General features: G+C 59.0%; 1 protein-coding gene and 1 pseudogene across 11 annotated transcripts in view; one reads left to right on the top strand and one right to left on the bottom strand.

Annotated features, from left to right (window-relative positions):
- The window catches only part of TNRC18 (trinucleotide repeat containing 18), a 100,318-nt gene that overhangs the window by 37,442 nt on the left and 45,640 nt on the right, over positions 1 to 17,236 (top strand). For 10 of the 11 annotated variants that reach the window (XM_074345606.1, XM_074345614.1, XM_074345613.1 and 7 more), the window contains 7 exons: positions 374 to 2,095; positions 9,013 to 9,115; positions 9,394 to 9,599; positions 9,976 to 10,122; positions 10,689 to 10,879; positions 12,187 to 12,616; positions 14,270 to 15,256. In XM_074345606.1, coding sequence (XP_074201707.1) covers positions 374 to 2,095; positions 9,013 to 9,115; positions 9,394 to 9,599; positions 9,976 to 10,122; positions 10,689 to 10,879; positions 12,187 to 12,616; positions 14,270 to 15,256 — 3,786 coding nt within the window. The remainder of the gene's footprint in view (positions 1 to 373; positions 2,096 to 9,012; positions 9,116 to 9,393; positions 9,600 to 9,975; positions 10,123 to 10,688; positions 10,880 to 12,186; positions 12,617 to 14,269; positions 15,257 to 17,236) is intronic. The other variant, XM_074345608.1, reaches the window with a different exon arrangement.
- Positions 16,662 to 17,004, bottom strand: LOC105077493 (elongin-C pseudogene; annotated as a pseudogene).

Genomic DNA, 17,236 nt, shown 5'->3' with positions numbered 1-17,236 from the left:
GTTGTCCAAGGCTCCTGCCTTAGATGCTTTTCTGAGACCCAGCCCCTGAGCACCCACAGGCTCTCTGGGCCCGCCCATAGCCTGGTGCCTTTTCACTGTGCTGTCCTCATCTCATCCTGTTGGGCCCTCTGAGTAGCTCTCAACCCTGGCCTCTCCCCCTTTCACAGATGAGGAAACTGAGGCTCAGAAAGGTTAGAGGTGGCCAAGGTGAGCTTTCAACTTGGTTCTAGCCATTTCCAGAGCCTGCCTTCTACAGGGTTGTGCTGTGCATGGCCCTCCTGCCCTGGAGTCCAGGGTACCCTTCAGGGACTCCCGCTCTGTACTCGTTAGAAGGGAGCACTCGCTCACGGGCTGTGCTTTTTTTTCTCCGCAGATGGCTTCTTCCTGCCTGCTCCTGGGGCTCCGGGCGCCCTGCACTCTCATGTGCCCTCCTCCTCCAGGACCCCAGGCGGCCACTCCTCAGGAGCCTCGACCAAAGGCTCTTCTCGGGACGTTCCGGCCAAGGAGCGGGCGGGCCGCGGCGGTGAGCCACCCCCACTATTCGGCAAGAAGGACCCGCGGGCCCGCGAAGAGGCTGTAGGGCCGCGCGGCGTGGTGGACCTGACCCAAGAGGCAAGGGCGGAGGGCCGCCAGGACCGCGGGCCCCCGCGCCTCCCCGAGCGCCTGTCTCCCTTCCTGGCCGAGCCCGGACCCCCGCGAGTGCCGGGCACGGCCACCACCGAGCCCAAGAGCAAGAACCCGCCGCCGCCCTCGGTGCTGAGCCTCTGCAATGGCTCGGGGGACCCAGGGCTCTCGGCACTGGTGGCCGAGGCGGCCCGTGGCGCCAAGGAGGCCACGCGCCAGGACGAGAGCGCGCGACTGCGGCGCGCAGAGGCCCTGCTTCCTGGGCCTTGCCCCTGCCCCTCACCGCTCCCGCCGCCACCTCCGAGCAAGGGTCCGCCGGTCCCCGCGCCCCCCGCCGCCTCCGGGTCCTTCGCCGCACCGCAGCCTGCCCCCGCCGGCGTCTACACCATCTTCCCCCCGGCGGCCGCACGGGAGCCAGGCCGCGAGCACCGCGTGGTGGCGCCCACCTTCGTGCCTTCCGTGGAGGCCTTCGACGAGCGCCCGGGGCCCATCCAGATCGCGTCGCAGGCGCGCGACGCCCGGGCCCGGGAGCGCGAGGCAGGCAGGCCCGGAGTCCTGCAGGCCCCACCCGGGTCCCCACGGCCACCCCCGGACCGGCCCGAGAGCCTCCGCGAGAAGAGCTCTGTGATCCGCTCCCTCAAGCGGCCGCCGCCTGCCGAGGCCCCACCTGCGCGGGCAGCGCGCGCCTCCCCAGACCCCCGGGCCTACCTCCCCGCCAAGGAGTTGCTCAAGCCGGAGGTCGAACCGAGGCCCTGTGAGCGCGTCCCACGCGGGCCTGCCGCCGCCTCCCAGCAGGCCGCCAAGCTTTTCGGCCTGGAGCCCGGGCGGCCGCCCCCGCCTGCCGGCCCTGAGCACAAGTGGAAACCTTTTGAGCTGGGCAACTTCGCCACCACGCAGATGGCCGTGCTGGCCGCGCAGCACCACCACGCTAGCCGCGCCGAGGAGGAGGCCGCTGCCGCCGCCTCCAAGAAGGCCTATCTGGACCCTGGAGGCGCGCTGCCCCGCACTGCGGCCACCTGCTCCCGCGCGGGCGCCGACATGCACGCTGCGGCCCACGGACCCGGAGAGGGCTCGGCCATGCAGAGCCTCATTAAATACAGCGGCAGCTTCAACCGCGAGGCCGTGGCCGTGCGCCCTGGTGGCTGTGGCAAGAAGAGCCCCTTCGGAGGCCTGGGCACCATGAAACCCGAGCCTGCTCCCACGGCTGCCCCCCGCGCCCAGACCCGCCTCCCGCACCCCGGGGGCCCTGCAGCAGCTGGGGGCCGGCAGCTGAAGCGGGACCCCGAGAGGCCCGAGAGCGCCAAGGCCTTCGGTCGCGAGGGCTCCGGTGCCCAGGGTGAGGCGGAGGTGCGACATCCGCCCGTGGGCATTGCGGTGGCTGTGGCCCGGCAGAAGGACAGTGGCGGCAGTGGCCGGCTGGGGCCTGGGTTGGCCGACCAGGAGCGCTCCCTGTCGCTGAGCAATGTCAAAGGTGAGTCCTGGTCCCCCTCCCACACTTCACCCTTTCTTCCCCCTTCACCTTTGCTTTCCCTTTCTACCTGCCTCCTCCCTACCTCCAGCCCTCTCTCCCGCCTTCCTGTTCCTGTTTGTTTTTTATCCCACTTGTGGGCTGTGGCTACTTTCCGAAGTTTATTGCTTTTTCCGTTATGCACTTAGAAAAATGTTAAAATGCAGAAAGGGAGAAAGGAGAAAAGGGACCATTATATTTTACACCCCCCTGAACATTTTCACGTCTTTCCCAGATTTACTCTCCTGTGCATCTGCAGAGCTCCCCCGCGCGCCGCATCTCAGGCCCCTGCATTTTTCCTACATGGATGGGCTCCTCTCGCTTTTGCAAACTCTTTATAAGTATCATTTTTAATGGCCTTTACTATTCTGTCCAGAGCGTGCACCCTGGTTCACTTAGCCACTCCCTGGTGGCATTTCAGTTTTCCCTTTTCTGATGTTTTTGTGTTTAGGAAGCTGCATTGAATATTTTTGTGCATTGCACCTTCCTGATATTTTGAGTCATTTTCTAAGAATAGATTCCTAGGAATAGATTAGCTTTAAGCTTTCAATTCTAAGCCCTTGAGGGAGGTAACTGTGCCTTACTTACCTAGTTCAGTGTCCCCAAAACCTACCGTGGAGTCTGGTGCATAGTAGGTGTTTGATAAGTGAGTGAATGAGTGACCCAGTGTGATAGATGAAAACTAGGGTCCCAGCATTCCTATGGTCTTGACGTTCAGTGCCTTTGTGACTTCCTAGGTAATTAGGGATTTTATATGCTTGTTTATGGTCTGTTTCATTTTAGATTTCTCAGGATTGTGTTTTAATATTGTTAAAAAAGAAATTACTAAGCTCAGTAGGGAGGAATGGTGCGTTTCTTTTAATTACTAGTGAAATTGAATGTTTTTCCAGGACTTGGTTGATTGTTTACATTTTCTTTTGTCCCTTACGTATTTTGCTGTTGGACTCCTTCCTGGGATTTTGGAGAGTTGATGTTGTGGCATTTTTGTTGAAACTCTGGACTCCATCTGCCCAGAGAGAACCCACTCTTGAGCCAAGGGTCCCCCCTCAGGCACTGAGGCCGCCCTGTCCCCCAGGCGATGGTTAGTGTGCCGGTGGTAAGGGGCTGGCAGGCTGAGGGAAGGGCCCCAGAAGGCTGTGTCCCACTGCCCCTTGCTCTAGGGACTTCTCCGCAGTCAAACTCAAGCAGCTGGTTTCTTCCCTGTGTCTCTGTCCCTGCCCCCAGCTCAGCTCACTCCTGGGACTTAACCAGCTGCAAGCTCAGGCTTGGCTCAAGTCCATGTCCTGGGCTCCTGCCTGTGGCCCCCTTTCCTGTGTCTCCCAGATGCTCCTCCTATAAGCTACATAGGCATCTTGGACGCACATCTCCTGGATCCCCATCCCTCCCTAGGCCTGGTCCTCCTGTGCCTCCCAAGCTGACTCCTGCCTGGGCCTCATCCTCAGTCCACGGTGAGCAGCCAGTGCTGTGTCCTGTCCTGGCTGCCTCCTCCACCTACAGCCCCAGCCCTGCTCTCCCAGACACCCCAGTAAGGCTGAAGACCGCCCCGGGCCTCCCCTGGTCCCCGCCCATCTGCATGCAGCATAGCTGCAGAAGATCTTTATCAGGCCAGAAAGCTCAGAGCAAGTGATGCTTAGGAAATGTTTCTTGAATGACCGACTGAGCCCATTTCTCTGTGGGGAGCCCCTCTGGAGCCTGGGAGGCCTATCCTCTGACCCTGGGTGCTCACACGAGTTCCTGCTTTAGTCTAGGATTGAGGGAGAGGCTGGTGGCTCTTGGCTTGGAGGTGGCCGGCTGGTAGGTAGACAAGCCCTCTCAGTAGGTGAGAAGTTTGGCGCGGAAGGCCTCTCTGGGAGGCCGGACATCTTTTGGGGTCCTTTGTCTGGCATGATGCTCATGTGATATGATGTTACCACCCCTGTTGGGACTCACTGTCTCCAGAGTTCATCCTGGTGCCCAGGGTACCTGTCTGTGCCCAAGGGACCTGTGTTCATGCGGGGGGTGTGTGTGTGTGTGAGAATGTGTGTGTGTGAGAATGTGGGTTTGAGTGTGCACGTGTGTGCGTGTGTGAGAGAGAGAGGGTGGAGAGGGAGCGAGGATGGGACAGTTTTAGGCTGAGACCTCCAGGGCTTGGGCTGAGGCTGCCTTTCCTTGTTGGTGACGGTTGAAAAGTAAGAGACTTGATTCTTATTCTCCTTAAAACAAAAATCCCCATAAGAAGTGGTGATTTTTACCCAGTTGGGTGACCTCAAGGGAGGGGGAGGAGTTCCGGGTACCTTTGCTGAATGGTGGTCGTCAACCCTGGGCCCTGGGTCCTCCCAGCTTACTCAGTCCACTTTGTGGGGTGAGCCTGTCATTGGGTTCAGGTCCAGGCCCTGCCTCCTGCAGCTGCATGACCTTGGAGCAGAAGCCTCAGCCCTCTGGAGCCGGCGTCCACATTTGCTCCATGGAGGTAGGGAGGACTGCCTCCTTCCCTGATGCCAGGCATGTAGTAGGTGCTTCATAGATAGGCCTACCTTTTCTCTGCTCACACTCAGGTCCTTAAGAGCTCAGAGCTTCTGCCCGTGAGCCCTAGATCCTTTTTGAAAGGCCCCGAGGGCTCACCCAGGGCCTGGTCTGGCTTTAGGGGTCTTGGACCCTGAGATGGGTGAAGGTTGGGCATTACATCCAGAGGTGTCCACACCTGAGAGGCCAGCAGCCTGGCACAGTCCCTGCGGCTTAGCAGGGGGCCGTGTGCAGGTACCCCGGCCACCATCTCCTCCCCTGAACCCCTCCAAGGAGGATCTGTTATTATTCCAGCTTCACAGCTGGGAGAGCCGGGTCTGCGGGGTTGCAGTGCCTCGCCAGGGGTCACCTGGCTAGAAGAGGTGGGCTGAGCTTGAACCCTAAGCCCAGGCCCGTGCCTCCCATCTCTTCTCCTTGCCCGTCGTCACCTCTGTGGTAGAGGCAAGTTGGGGGCCAGATCTGGGGGGGAGGGGCAGTGACGGGGGTCCCCCCCCCCATTATGCTTGGCAGAGCTGGGGTTGTGTTGGGTGTAATCAGTGGTGTTGACCACCGACTCTAGAGAGCCCTGAGTGGGCTGGAGGTGGTGGCCACCCTAACTGCCGAAAACCTCAGATGGAGCCGGCAGGGGGTTGCCATGGGAACTGGGCCATAGCTAGAGCCTTGGCTGTTACTGCCGGGATTAGTGTGTGTGACCCATAGAGGGGCCATCACTGCAGGGTTGCAGATTGCCCACCCTGCGGCTCTCTGTGGGGGGACTTGCATGCCAGTGGTCAGGAAGACCCACTTAGACCCCGATGCCAGCATGACACCTCCCTGCCAATCAGTGGTCTGATCTCCGATTCCTCACCTGGGATGGGATGATGGCTGAACCGCACCTCCTGGGTTTATGCCACTGGATGAGTGCACGCCTGGAGAGGGCCTAAGACCCTGCTGGGCACAGAGGCAGCTTTAAAATGCCAGAAGTTGAGGTTGGGGTGGGGGAAAGGTGTCACTCAGCAGTAGAGCGTGTGCTTAGTATGGCTGAGGTCCTGGATTCAATCCTTGGTACCGCCATTAAAAATGAATAAATAAAGCAACAAACCTAACTACCTCCCACCAAAAAAGTACCTAAAATTAAAAAAAAAATGCCAGATGTCTCCAGAGCTCATGCCTCAAGGGCTGGTGGGGGAGGGGTCTTGTGTCTCTGGGACCCCAGAGTAGGTGCCCCTCTGCCCCATCCGCCTGCCTCCTGGAGGAGCTGGTTCCGTGCCCGCCTGGCGCTCACACAGAGAGGTGGTGGGCCCTCTGGTTCACTTGGCCACAGGTGGCCGGAGGGAGGGAGGGTTTCAAAGCCTCAGTTGGGAGGGAGATCTGAGCATGTCTCATCCCTGCTCAGAGCCTCCTCTGGCTTCTCCTTTCACCTGCAGTGAAATCTCAGTCACATCCCCTCACACGGCTTACAAGGCCCTGCGGTCTGCTCCCCAGCCTTCATTTGCACCCTCTCTCCCCTGCACCTGGCCTTCTAGATGCTTCTTGACACACTCCTGCCTCAAGGCTTTTGCATGTGCTGTTTGCGCTCTCTGCTTAGCTCACTCTTCCTGAGGATATTCTTGTAAATTCATTCATTCACTCCTTGCATATTTATTGAGCAGCTTCCTCTGTGTCAGGCATTGTGTAGGGTAGAGGTGGACAGCCATGGAGGTTCTGCTCAAACCAGACTAACACACAATCTGACGGAGGAGACAGATGGTGAACAACTAACAAGCAAAATGGCTCTGTGTTGCGCTCAGTGCTGTGAGGGAGACAAATAAGGGATCATGATGGAGGAGAGGTGGTCAGGGAGGGCTTCCTGGAGGAAGTGGCATTCGGGTTGAACTCTAGGGTGGCTGAATAGTGTAGAGGAAGGGCATTCTGGGTGGAGGGAACAGTGTGTGTGGCCCTGGGTATGACTGGAAGGCAGACAGGCTGGGGGTACGCTAGAGTGGACGGCTGGGTGGCATGAGCCATGTTCAGGGGCATGTAGGGCTTTGGTTTCATGGAGCAGGCACTCTGTGGGAGGGACAGGTGTGAGCAGAGCTAAGAGGGAACAGGCTGACTCAGGAGGATGAGGGTGCAGCCTGGGGGTGAGATGTGGAGGGCATGTCACATTTCTTCAGAGACCAACTGAATTTGGAGAGACTGGTCTGGGGCTCTGGCCTGAGTGACCCTGGGGATGGTGGGTGCTCCAAGATGGGCGGACCTGCATGCGGGTTTCTGGTGCAGGTGGGGTTTGGGGTGGGAAGCCCCTGAGAGCCTGTGTGGTGACAGTCAGGGCAGTGGAGAGGTGTCAGGCTGGAGGACAGAGGTCTTTAGGGCAGGCTACGCTCCAGGCACCTGTCCCTCTTGGAGACACCAGGAGCTCCGTGCCAAAGCCTGTCCTACACCCCAGGGTGGCCCAGAGGGTCTGAGGGCCCTTGGGGTTTCTGTAGGCCTGGGAGGCCATCCCCTCCAGGGGAAGGAACCTTGGGCACATGGCCTGGTTTTCTAGTCCAGCTGGAGAACTCCTGGGTGGCCCTGATCAAAAGCCTGGCTGCCCTTTGGGGCCTCATTCCTGGGTGGGGGTCCGTATGCAGGGACCCTTCCAGTCCTTTGTGAAGGGGGCAGGTGGACTCAGGATCCTCTTTGATTTGGGGACAAGGCTGACACTGGAGGCCAGGGCTCCCTGCCGGGACCTCCCCCTGAGTTGGCGCGGCCTTGCTTTCCCACCGCCAGCCTTTCCCCCTTCTTCCTTTACCTCCTGCCATGTGCCGGAAACAGTGGTGGTGACTTGGCACTGGCACTGACATGAAGTCTGCTCAGTGCCTTTGCTGACTAGGGCCGGCATGAGGTGACTTAGCAGGAGACCGGGGATGAACCTCTGTGACCCACAGGGGCCACGTCGGGAAGACGTCCTTGCCCACCCTCACTCCTGCCTGCTCCCCTCTGCCCGCCCCCCCCCCCCGTGTCCCAGCTCTGACTTTTCTCTGCTTCACCACGTGCACTGCTTCTCTGTTGTCCCAGCCACCTCTGGAACGTCCAGACCAGCCCCAGGTGGCCCCCCTGGCCCATCTCCAGCTGCTTCTCGGGGTGCGCCCCCTCCCTGATGCTAGGCTGTGCCCGCACATGCTCAGTCCATCGGGCACGTGGGCTTGCATGGCTGTACCCTCCCTGCGGGCTCCTCTCCTGTATTCCAGGGCCGGTGGGTTCCCACCTCCCTGAAGGGGAAGCAGATTTCTTCGCGTCCCTGAGCCTCTCCTCGAGGCTCTGTTCTTTGGGGGTACAGTGGGAGAGAAGTGAGGGGGAGATGGCCAAGGCAGCATCCCAAGTTAGGTTCCTACCCACGAGGGCCATGAGTGTGGGGCTGCTGGTGGACCCCTGGTGACATTTGTCTCCAGCAGAGTAATAACTGATAAAGTCTATGTGCCATGGGGGCTGGGGGCAGCCTCCTCCCTGGGCCCACCTCCTAAGACCCAGGCGGGAGGACACCTGCCTGAGGGCGGCTGACCCTGAGAGAAGTAGTTAGTCCAGCCTCAGCAGGTTTCTCTTTTGAGAAAAGTCTCAGCTGCACCCTGAGTGGCCTCTGCTGCTGGTGGCTATGCCTCCTGGGCCCTGGCCTGCCCGGGGCTGCCACATGTGTGCTGATTTATGGCTCATGGTGTAAAGACGCCCAGGAAGAGGGGCTAGGGCAGGGACTGGAGCAGGTGGCAGGGTGATGAGGGACAGATGTGGGGGCCCTGGGCTCCTGTCTGTGTAGAGCTGGCTGTATGCCCAGCTGGGACTCGGACCTGCCTTCTTTGCTCTGGGGCAGGTGGGGAGCTCATGAACGGTGCAGCTGGACCAGCCACAGGGGGGGGGCACCCCCTGGGCACTGGGGCAGGTACAGGTGACGGGGCAGGGCAGGCTGGCAGCTCCCACATCCTCCACTCTCCCCGACGTGGATAGTGTTCTCTGGTTTCATTTTTCTGTCTTGATTTTGAGATTAACCACGTGTCTGAGGCAGAACCGTGACAGGGCCTCGGTGTGGGGGCTGACCGCCCCCCTCCCAACCGGGCTCTGGCGGTACTTTTGAATGGTGACTGCTTTTTTGGGTTGTGGTTTCCCTCCATCTTGACCCGCCCCCCACAGCCTGCCTTTCTGGCGTTAAACTAGTAAAACAACGTCAGTAAATGCCATTGGATTCATAGTGTGTTATTCCGTGATCTGTTTTACGATGCTTTAGTACAGCATCCTGGTTACCTGTGCGGGTTACAGTGGGCTCTTTTGGGGGTGGTGGAGGGACGATTCTGCACAAGAGGACATCTGGCCAGGGTAAGGGAGCAGCTCGGACACTGAGGGCTTGCCGGGGCTCTGAGCGGGGCTCACTCTCTGCCTGCCCCACTCAGGGCACGGCCGGGCCGACGAGGGCTGTGGGGATGAGCGGGCCAGGCAGCGGGAGGAGCGGCTGCTGGGGGCACGGCTGGACCGGGACCAGGAGAAGCTGCTCAGGTGAGGGCTTGGGGGCAGCCCGGGAGCCTGAGGGTCTGGGAGCCCCTGGGGCGAGGGTGGATTGGCTGGTGGTCCCAAGAGTGGGAGCCCCAGCCCATCTCCAGTGAGTGTGGGAGGGTCCCCGGAGGAAGGCCCGGGGCCTGGCTCATCTGTACTCTGGCGCTGGCTTGTCCCAGCAGTGCCCTGGTGTCCCCCTTTTACTTGAGGTGCTACCCCTTCTCTCTCTCCCATCCCTGGGGCCGTCCGGGCTGTCACCAGTGCCTCTGTTCCCCTTCCAGAGAAAGCAAGGAGCTGGCCGACCTGGCCCGCCTGCACCCCACCAGCGGTGCTGCTAATGGCCTGAACCCCAACCTCATGGTGACTGGGGGTCCGGCTCTGGGGGCCTCGGGTCGCTGGTCGGCCGACCCTGCGGCCCATCTGGCCACGCACCCCTGGCTGCCCCGCTCAGGCAGCACCTCCATGTGGCTGGCTGGACACCCCTATGGTGAGTGTGGGGTGACTTCTCCCTTATCTGGTGGGAGGGCAGGGTGGTGGGTGGGGGATAGTAGGCCTGATGTGGTCCTTGCTGGAGGGCAGTGCTGGTGGCTGGGGGCAGGGATGGGACTCCTCTTGTCCCCACAGTCCAGCTCCCTCCCTCACTGTCCCAGCAGGGTCATAATGGCACCAACCCGATGGGGTTCCTCTGCCAAGCCTGCTGGTGGGCAGTGCCCAGGAGGGGGTGGCTGTGGGCATGTTCACAATCAGGCTGCCCTAGTCCTCGACTTCCTGCTTGGAGGCCCAAGAGAGGGGCACTGGGGAGTGGGTGGGGTAGGGGCTGGGCTTGGGCCCCCAGCACTGACTTAGGCCTGCGTCTTTCCTAGGCTTGGGCCCCCCATCTCTGCACCAGGGCATGGCGCCTGCCTTCCCACCCGGTCTGGGGGGCTCCCTGCCGTCGGCCTACCAGTTCGTCAGGGACCCCCAGTCGGGCCAGCTGGTGGTCATTCCCAGCGATCACTTGCCTCACTTTGGTAAGTGGCAGCCCCGTGGTGGGGGGCAGGGGCTGTGATGGCCTTGCCTAGCACAACTGTCCCAAACATCATGGGCCTCCTGTGTGGTTGGCGGGGGAGTCCACTTAGCAGAACAGGGTGGGTGTGTCATAAAGCCACAGGGGTCCTTGTTTTGGGTGAGTCCCTACCCAGAGAGCTCACATGGAGAAGCAGAGCAGGCTGGCCGAGTGGAGGGCCCGGTCTCCTGCCTTGTTGCCCCCACCCCTTAGGAATTCACGTGGCAGACCACTGGGTGTAGTGGGAGGAGGAGGAGGAGTTCCCACGTCGGCACGCTCCAGCCGCAGCCTCAGGGACGTCCCACGTGGGGTGTGGACAGGACCCGTGTGCCCTGGGCCTAGGACGCGTCTGCCCGTGGCGTAGGGAGGATAGGCCTCCTGGCGCCCAGGAAGCAAGCAGGGACCCAGCTAAGCCCAGCTCCACCACAGTGTGAACTAACGTTCCATCCTGGGGCTCCGGCGTTCCCATCTGTAGAGCGGGTGACAGGCGTCAGGCGGTAGGTACAGCCTCACCGTCTTTCTTGCCCCCAGCGGAGCTGATGGAGCGGGCCGCGGTGCCGCCGCTCTGGCCTGCCCTGTACCCGCCGGGCCGCAGCTCCCTGCACCACGCCCAGCAGCTGCAGCTCTTTTCCCAGCAGCACTTCTTGCGGCAGCAAGAGTTCCTGTACCTGCAGCAGCAGGCGGCCCAGGCCCTGGAACTGCAGAGGAGTGCCCAGCTGGTGGTGAGTTGGCGTGGGGGCAGTAGAGACCCCTCCCGGAGCCCCTCTTTGATGGTGAGGCAGAGGGGTCAGCCAGCAGAAAGTCCAGTTATGGACCTCGAGGGAGAAAAGTCTAGAGAGGCTGGTGGTCAGGGAGGGCCTGCTGGAGGAGGTGATGTCTGCCCAGAGACCTAAAGAAGTCAGTTGTGGAGGAGTCCTCCGTGGAGAGGCGATGGTGTGAGCCAGGCTGAAAGGTGAGCAGAGCTTGGCAGGGGCAGTTTGCCGGGAGCAATGGGGAAACCAAGGCAGGAGAGGTGGCCTTGTGGACTGGAAACGTTTGCATTGGAGCTGAAGGGATCCCAGTGGGCTCCTGCTGTTTCTTGAGCCCAGCCTGGCCTGGCTGGACGCTTGATGGCCCTGGGCTCCCCTCTTGGGCTGGGACTGGCCTCCAGCCACATGGCCTGATCCCATAAGATAGGTGACATTAGGGGTCCCCCTCTGTGGGTGGACTCCCCAAAGCCTGTGGCCCTCCAGCCTCCTTGAAGGTGTTCCCCGACATTTGTCCTCTCCTTGGCCTTGTCCCTTCTTTCTTGTGTGGCACCCACTCTGGAGGAGTCAGCAGAGGTGACACACTCAGCACATGGCATCCTGGGTTTGAACCTTAGTTCTGCCACACCTGGCTGTGTGCCCTTGGGCAAGTGAATTCATCTCTCTGGGCTTCAAGTTTCCTCTGGAAACAGAGGCTAGTAATTCCTGTGTCATCAAGTTGTTCAGTGAGACTGAACAATCGTGAGAGTGGCTGGGGCTTGGAGCCTTTCTTCCCAGTGTGTTTGTGTGCCGACTGCCTGGCCTCCAGGGAGCATGGCTGTTTTTGAGCTGGCTTCCTTCCATTTCCCCAAGTCATCAAAGATGAGAAAAGGCTTCCCCTGCCCACCTTGAGGTGTTTGGAGACCCAAATATGGTAAGACAGGAGAGTGCTCGCAGGCAGGGAGTTCTCTGTGTAGGTAGTGTCGTGACACCATGGAGGAGCCGGGCAGTGGGCAGGTCCCTTGTCCTCAGGAGCCTCATGTCTCTACCCGGTACCCCTGCCCTGACTGTGAGGTCCCAGCGGGGCCAGGGCCTGGACCGGAGGTGCCCCCAGCCCCGTCTGCTGGAATTCTACAGGGAATGCTGTGCTTGTTACGCGTGCTGTGATGGAATGTCTGGGAGGTGGGCAGCCTTCAACCTGTCTGAGGTTCTCTGTCCTGTGGGCTCAGGGGGCCCTGAGGGCAGAGCAGGTGCTGGGTGATGGGTCCTGCTGCGCTGACCCTGCTGGCTGGCCTCCTCCCCAGCAGGAGCGGCTGAAGGCCCAGGAGCAGCGGGTGGAGATGGAGGAGAAGGTGAGCAAGCGGAGCCTGGAGGCCTCGAGCAAGGCTGGCCTGGCCACCGCGGGCCCCGGGCTGTTGCCTCGGAAGCCCCCTGGCCTGGCTGCCGGCCCCGCCGGCACCTATGGCAAGGCCATGAGCCCACCGCCATCTCCCCGTGCGTCCCCTGTGGCTGCCCTGAAGGCTAAGGTCATCCAGAAGCTGGAGGATGTGTCCAAACCGCCCACCTACGCCTACCCCGCCACGCCCAGCTCCCACCCCACCAGCCCGCCGCCAGCCTCCCCGCCGCCCACCCCTGGCATCACCCGCAAGGAAGAGGCCCCCGAGAACGTTGTCGAGAAGAAGGACTTAGAATTGGAGAAGGAAGCCCCCAGCCCCTTCCAGGCCTTGTTCTCAGGTAGGAGCTGGTGAAACGGAGCCCCCATCTGTTTATTCATTTATTCTTTCACTCAATTCGTCTTTCCCTTCTCTGTTGAGCACCTACTATGTACGTGGCCCACAGCTGAGCTCTGGGATAGATACCTGAGCACACAGTCAGACATAATCCTTCTCCAGCCTTCCCTCAGTAGGAGGGGCAGAGAAAATGGGTGTGATATTAGAACCTACTTCAGAAGGACCTGAGCTGAGCATTAAACAAAGTAAGGCCTGCAGGATATTCATCGCCATGCCTGGCGTGTAGTAGGTGCTCAGTTGTCACGCTGATGATAATAGTGTAGCGACGCCCATTCTGCGTCGTATCCCCACCCCATGTGCTGGGGGCACACCCCTCTGCCCCACCCTGTGTCGGCAGGGCCGTGCAGCAGGTGGCCTTGGTGGGGCCTGAGGCTTGGGTGCCTCTTCCTGTGGGAGGACTTGAGTTCCAATTCCAAAATTCAGACTTCTGCCACCAGAATGCTGTGTGTGATCTAGGCCAAGGGGCTGCCCCTCTCTGGGGAGATTAGATGTCTTGTTACTCAGGTCACATGTGGGGCACATGCCCGGCCCTGGTGCAGGGTTGGGGGTGCTCTGTGCCTCTGGCTCCCCCAGTCAGCTTCTGACTGCACCTGCTGCTTGCCCAGCTCTGGGCAGGGCCTGGGAACACTGCAGAAAGTCAGCTGCACCCCATCCTGCTTTCAGGGAGGTTACCCTCCAGGGTGGGGAAAAGTAGGGGAGGGGAGGCCGCACTGGATCATTGCTGAACGCAAGTTCATATGCCCAGCGCACAGTGAGGCCAAGCAAACTGAAAGGGCGGAGTTCGGAGCAGAGAAAGGTTTATTGCAGGACTGGGCAAGGAGAACAGGTGGCTTATGCCTCTCAAACCCCGAACTCCTTGAAGGGTTTCAGTGAAGCATTTTTAAAGGCGAGGTGAGGGAGGGGCATCCCAGGGTCTGTGAGCAGCTCACGCATGGTTCTCTGATTGGCTCGTGTTGAGCTAACAGAGTGTTAATGTTACCAGTCCTTAGGTGCCAGAAGGTCACGTGCTCATGATCATGGCATAGTTAATGTCTTCCATTTGGTAGTGGTTTTAGCATCTGAAAAACTCAAGAAATACGCATTAGATACTGTTACGTGTGTCCCTCAGAGAGGAGCTAAAGCAGAGGATATGGGGGGGTGGTCTGTGGCGGGAAGGTCCCTTAGGGTCCTGCTCGGTTACAGTATTACTATCATTTTTTGAACAACTTGAATCCCCCAACTCTGCTTTAATGGGGTGGGGTGGAGGCCAAAGACAGCACACACTGGGACCGTTTGGGGTCTTACTAAACATTTGCTTCTGGTCCCACCTTGTACTGGGTGCTGAGGCGGGAGGGACTCAAGAAAGAGCCAATGGGGGTTTCTGCCTCTGAGACCACTGAAGACCCTCGGAGACAGGATGTGGATGGTGGCTGCCTTTTCTGTGGCCCAGCTGTGCAGAAGGGCCCTGGGGTTCCTCAGATCCTGTCTGGAAGGGATCCAGCCTTGCAGGCTGGCCGAGCAGAGAGGGCTGGCTGGTAGGTGGGTGTTGATGGGGACACGGGGGATGTCAGATGTGGCAGGAGAAGGGGCCCCCACTGACCCTCAGTGTCCTTGGCAGATATCCCACCCAGGTACCCGTTCCAAGCCCTGCCGCCACACTACGGGAGGCCCTACCCATTCCTGCTGCAGCCCACAGCGGCCGCCGACGCCGACGGCCTGGCCCCCGACGTGCCACTGCCGGCTGATGGGCCTGAGCGCCTGGCGCTCTCGCCTGAAGACAAGCCCATCCGCTTGTCCCCCTCCAAGATCCCAGAGCCGCTGCAGGAGGTCCCAGATGAAGAGCCGCTGGTGGACCGGGAGGTGAAGGCGGAGGTGGAGGACATGGACGAAGGCCCTGCAGAGCTGCCCTCCCTGGAGTCCCCGCTGACCCTGCCCCCCGAGGAAGCCCTGGCAGCCCCGAGCCCAGTGGACAGCTGTGGCGGTGGCCTGCTGGAGGCCCAGGTGCTGAGTGCCGGCAGCCAGGGGCCCGCGGAGCCCTCCGGGTGCCCGGACTTTGCGGAGGGGCCCGAGGCGTGTGTTGATTCGCCAGGCCGGACAGAATCCTGTACAGCTGCCCCGGACCTGGGGGGGCGGCTGACGCCCGAGACGCTGGTGGAGGCCAAGGAGGAGCCAGTGGAGGTGCCCGTCGATGTGCCCATGGCAGAGGCGGTACCCGAGGAAGACCTGGCCCAGGTGGCCCCAAGCGAGCCCCGGCCCAGCCTGGAACCACCGGACTGTGATGTGCCGGCCGAGGAGGGAGAGTGCTTGAGCCTGGAGGCCCGGGAGGCCGCACCTGTGCCAAGCAGCACCTGCTTCCTGGAGGAGGCAGGCTCCGACCAGTTCCTGCCCAGCCTGGAGGACCCACTGGCTGGCATGAATGCCCTGGCAGCGGCGGCAGAGCTGCCCCAGGCCAGGCCCCTGCCCTCCCCGGGCACTGGAGCCCAGGCCCTGGAGAAGCTGGAGGTGGCCCAGAGCCTGGTCCTTGAGCAGAGCTTCCTGCATGGCATCACCCTGCTGAGTGAGATCGCTGAGCTGGAGCTGGAGAAGCGGAGCCAGGAGGTGTCAGGTGAGCCATGCTGAGCTGGGCGGGGGGGTTCTATGGGGGACTTTTTCCCTTTTTTTTTCAAAAAAGCTTTAATAAGATTTTTAAATTTCAAAATTTTCAGGCTATGGTTTATTCATACTCACTTTTTAAAGAAAAATGGTATACTATACCATTTTAACTTTTTTTAAGTGCAGTGGTATTATATGCAGTCACGTTGTGCAACCAGTCTGTGGGTTTCTTAGTGGTGAAAATTTTCCTCTGTCAGTGGTGAGTTTTCTAGGAGCAGGATGCTTTGGATTGCAAGGGACTGAAACTCTCACTTTGACTAGCTTAGAAAAGGGCAGAGGAAGTTTATTGGCTTGTGGAACCGAAGTATGTCAGTGATTTGGTAATTAGTTTCAGGTATGGCTGGATCCAGGTGCTAAAACCAAGTCATCAGGAGTTGGTTTTCCCTCTCCGCTGTCCCCTCCCACCCCTTGCTTCATTTCCTTCTGTTGGCTTCATTCAAGGCAGGCCCACTGTTGTTAGGGGGGGTCACTGATAACTTCTTCCCAGACCCATGGGCCTGCTCAGCTCAGTGGACACACAAAAGAGGCTACTTCCTTCCTGTTGGCTCTAATAAAGATTCTGTGAGTCGCTTCCATTGGCTGACTGGGAGAAGCAAACCCTGTGGCCTGGGAGATGGGATGCACCAGGCTGATCATGCCCAGCCCTAGATGCGGGGTGGGCAGTCACCTCTGGGATGTAGGAAGGGGCTGGTTCTCAAAAGGAGTGGGATGTCTTCAGCAGAATGAGCAGTGAATTCTGGGCTGGCACAAAACCACTGATGTTCATGGGGGTAGGGTATAGCTCAGTGTAGAGTGAGTGCCTAGCATGCACATGGTCTTGGGTTCAATCCCCAGTTACTCCATTAAAATAAATAAATAAGTAAGTAAACCTAATTACCTGCACCCTGCAAAAAACAAAAACAAAAAAACCACTCATGTTCAACATAGGAAATTGAGGTGCGCCAAGAAATGTATGAAGAGGCTGTGCCAGCAGGCCATGCTCCGCCCAGAACCGGCACAGAGGAGATGCCCGGGCGACAGCTGTCAAGGAGATAACAGCAGTGCCAGATGTTTTGGTGTATTTCCTCCAGAGCTTTTCCACACGTGGCATGCATTTCTAAAATTAAGATCATTTTGTAAACAGTGTTCTGTAACCTGCCTTTTTCACTTAGTATATATCCTTTATGAAACGTTTTTCAAAGCTGTATGTTATTAAAGATTTTTTTTAGGGACTGCCCAGTTACCTGCCTGGTGGAGGCCCTGGCTTTCAAAGACCCAACCTCAGATTGTTGGGCATTTTAATTTGCCTCCCTTCCCTTTTTTCTTTAATTTTTTTTTTAAATACTGAAAAAAGTTAAGTTTATTATAATTTATTTTATTTAACAATCTAGGAAGTTTGCAGCCATCAGCAGTTCCAGTGCAATTTTCAGGTGCAATTGGGAACTCAGGACTTTCCGTGGAGCTGTTAGTATCCTGAACCTTGTAGGTAAAATACATGCATACTTTTGATAGCACATGTGAAGGGATCTCTCTATAAAACTGACTTCATGAGTTTCATTCTTGGCAAACTGACCTGGGCCACTCAACATGGCCTTTATTGTTCTGGTGTTAGCGCACGTTCTCTTTTTACGATAAATTCATGACCATCCAAAGATATCAATTTAAGATACATGGCATCAGGCCTTCGCAGCCACCATAGGTTTTCTCTTCTCCATCCATCATGTTCTTATAAAATTCGACTTTGTGTCCACAGGAACTTTAGCAGTTTCTCGTCGGCCCCACAGCCACCGCAGCCACCGTGTCGGGTCTCCGCACACCGCTACAGCCCTACACCAGGCTCTTTCTTTCTTACTGTTGTAAATAATGTGATGATTACTCTTGAAGAGAAATCTTTGTCCACACCTGGTTTTCCCGGGGATTTATTCCCCGGGGGTAGAACTGCTGGGTCAGAACA

This window comes from Camelus bactrianus, chromosome 18, assembly GCF_048773025.1.
Source record: "Camelus bactrianus isolate YW-2024 breed Bactrian camel chromosome 18, ASM4877302v1, whole genome shotgun sequence".
Taxonomy (NCBI): Eukaryota; Metazoa; Chordata; class Mammalia; order Artiodactyla; family Camelidae; genus Camelus; species Camelus bactrianus.
The sequence above is the reverse complement of the archived record's forward strand: the minus strand, read 5'-3'. Positions and strand labels throughout refer to the sequence as shown.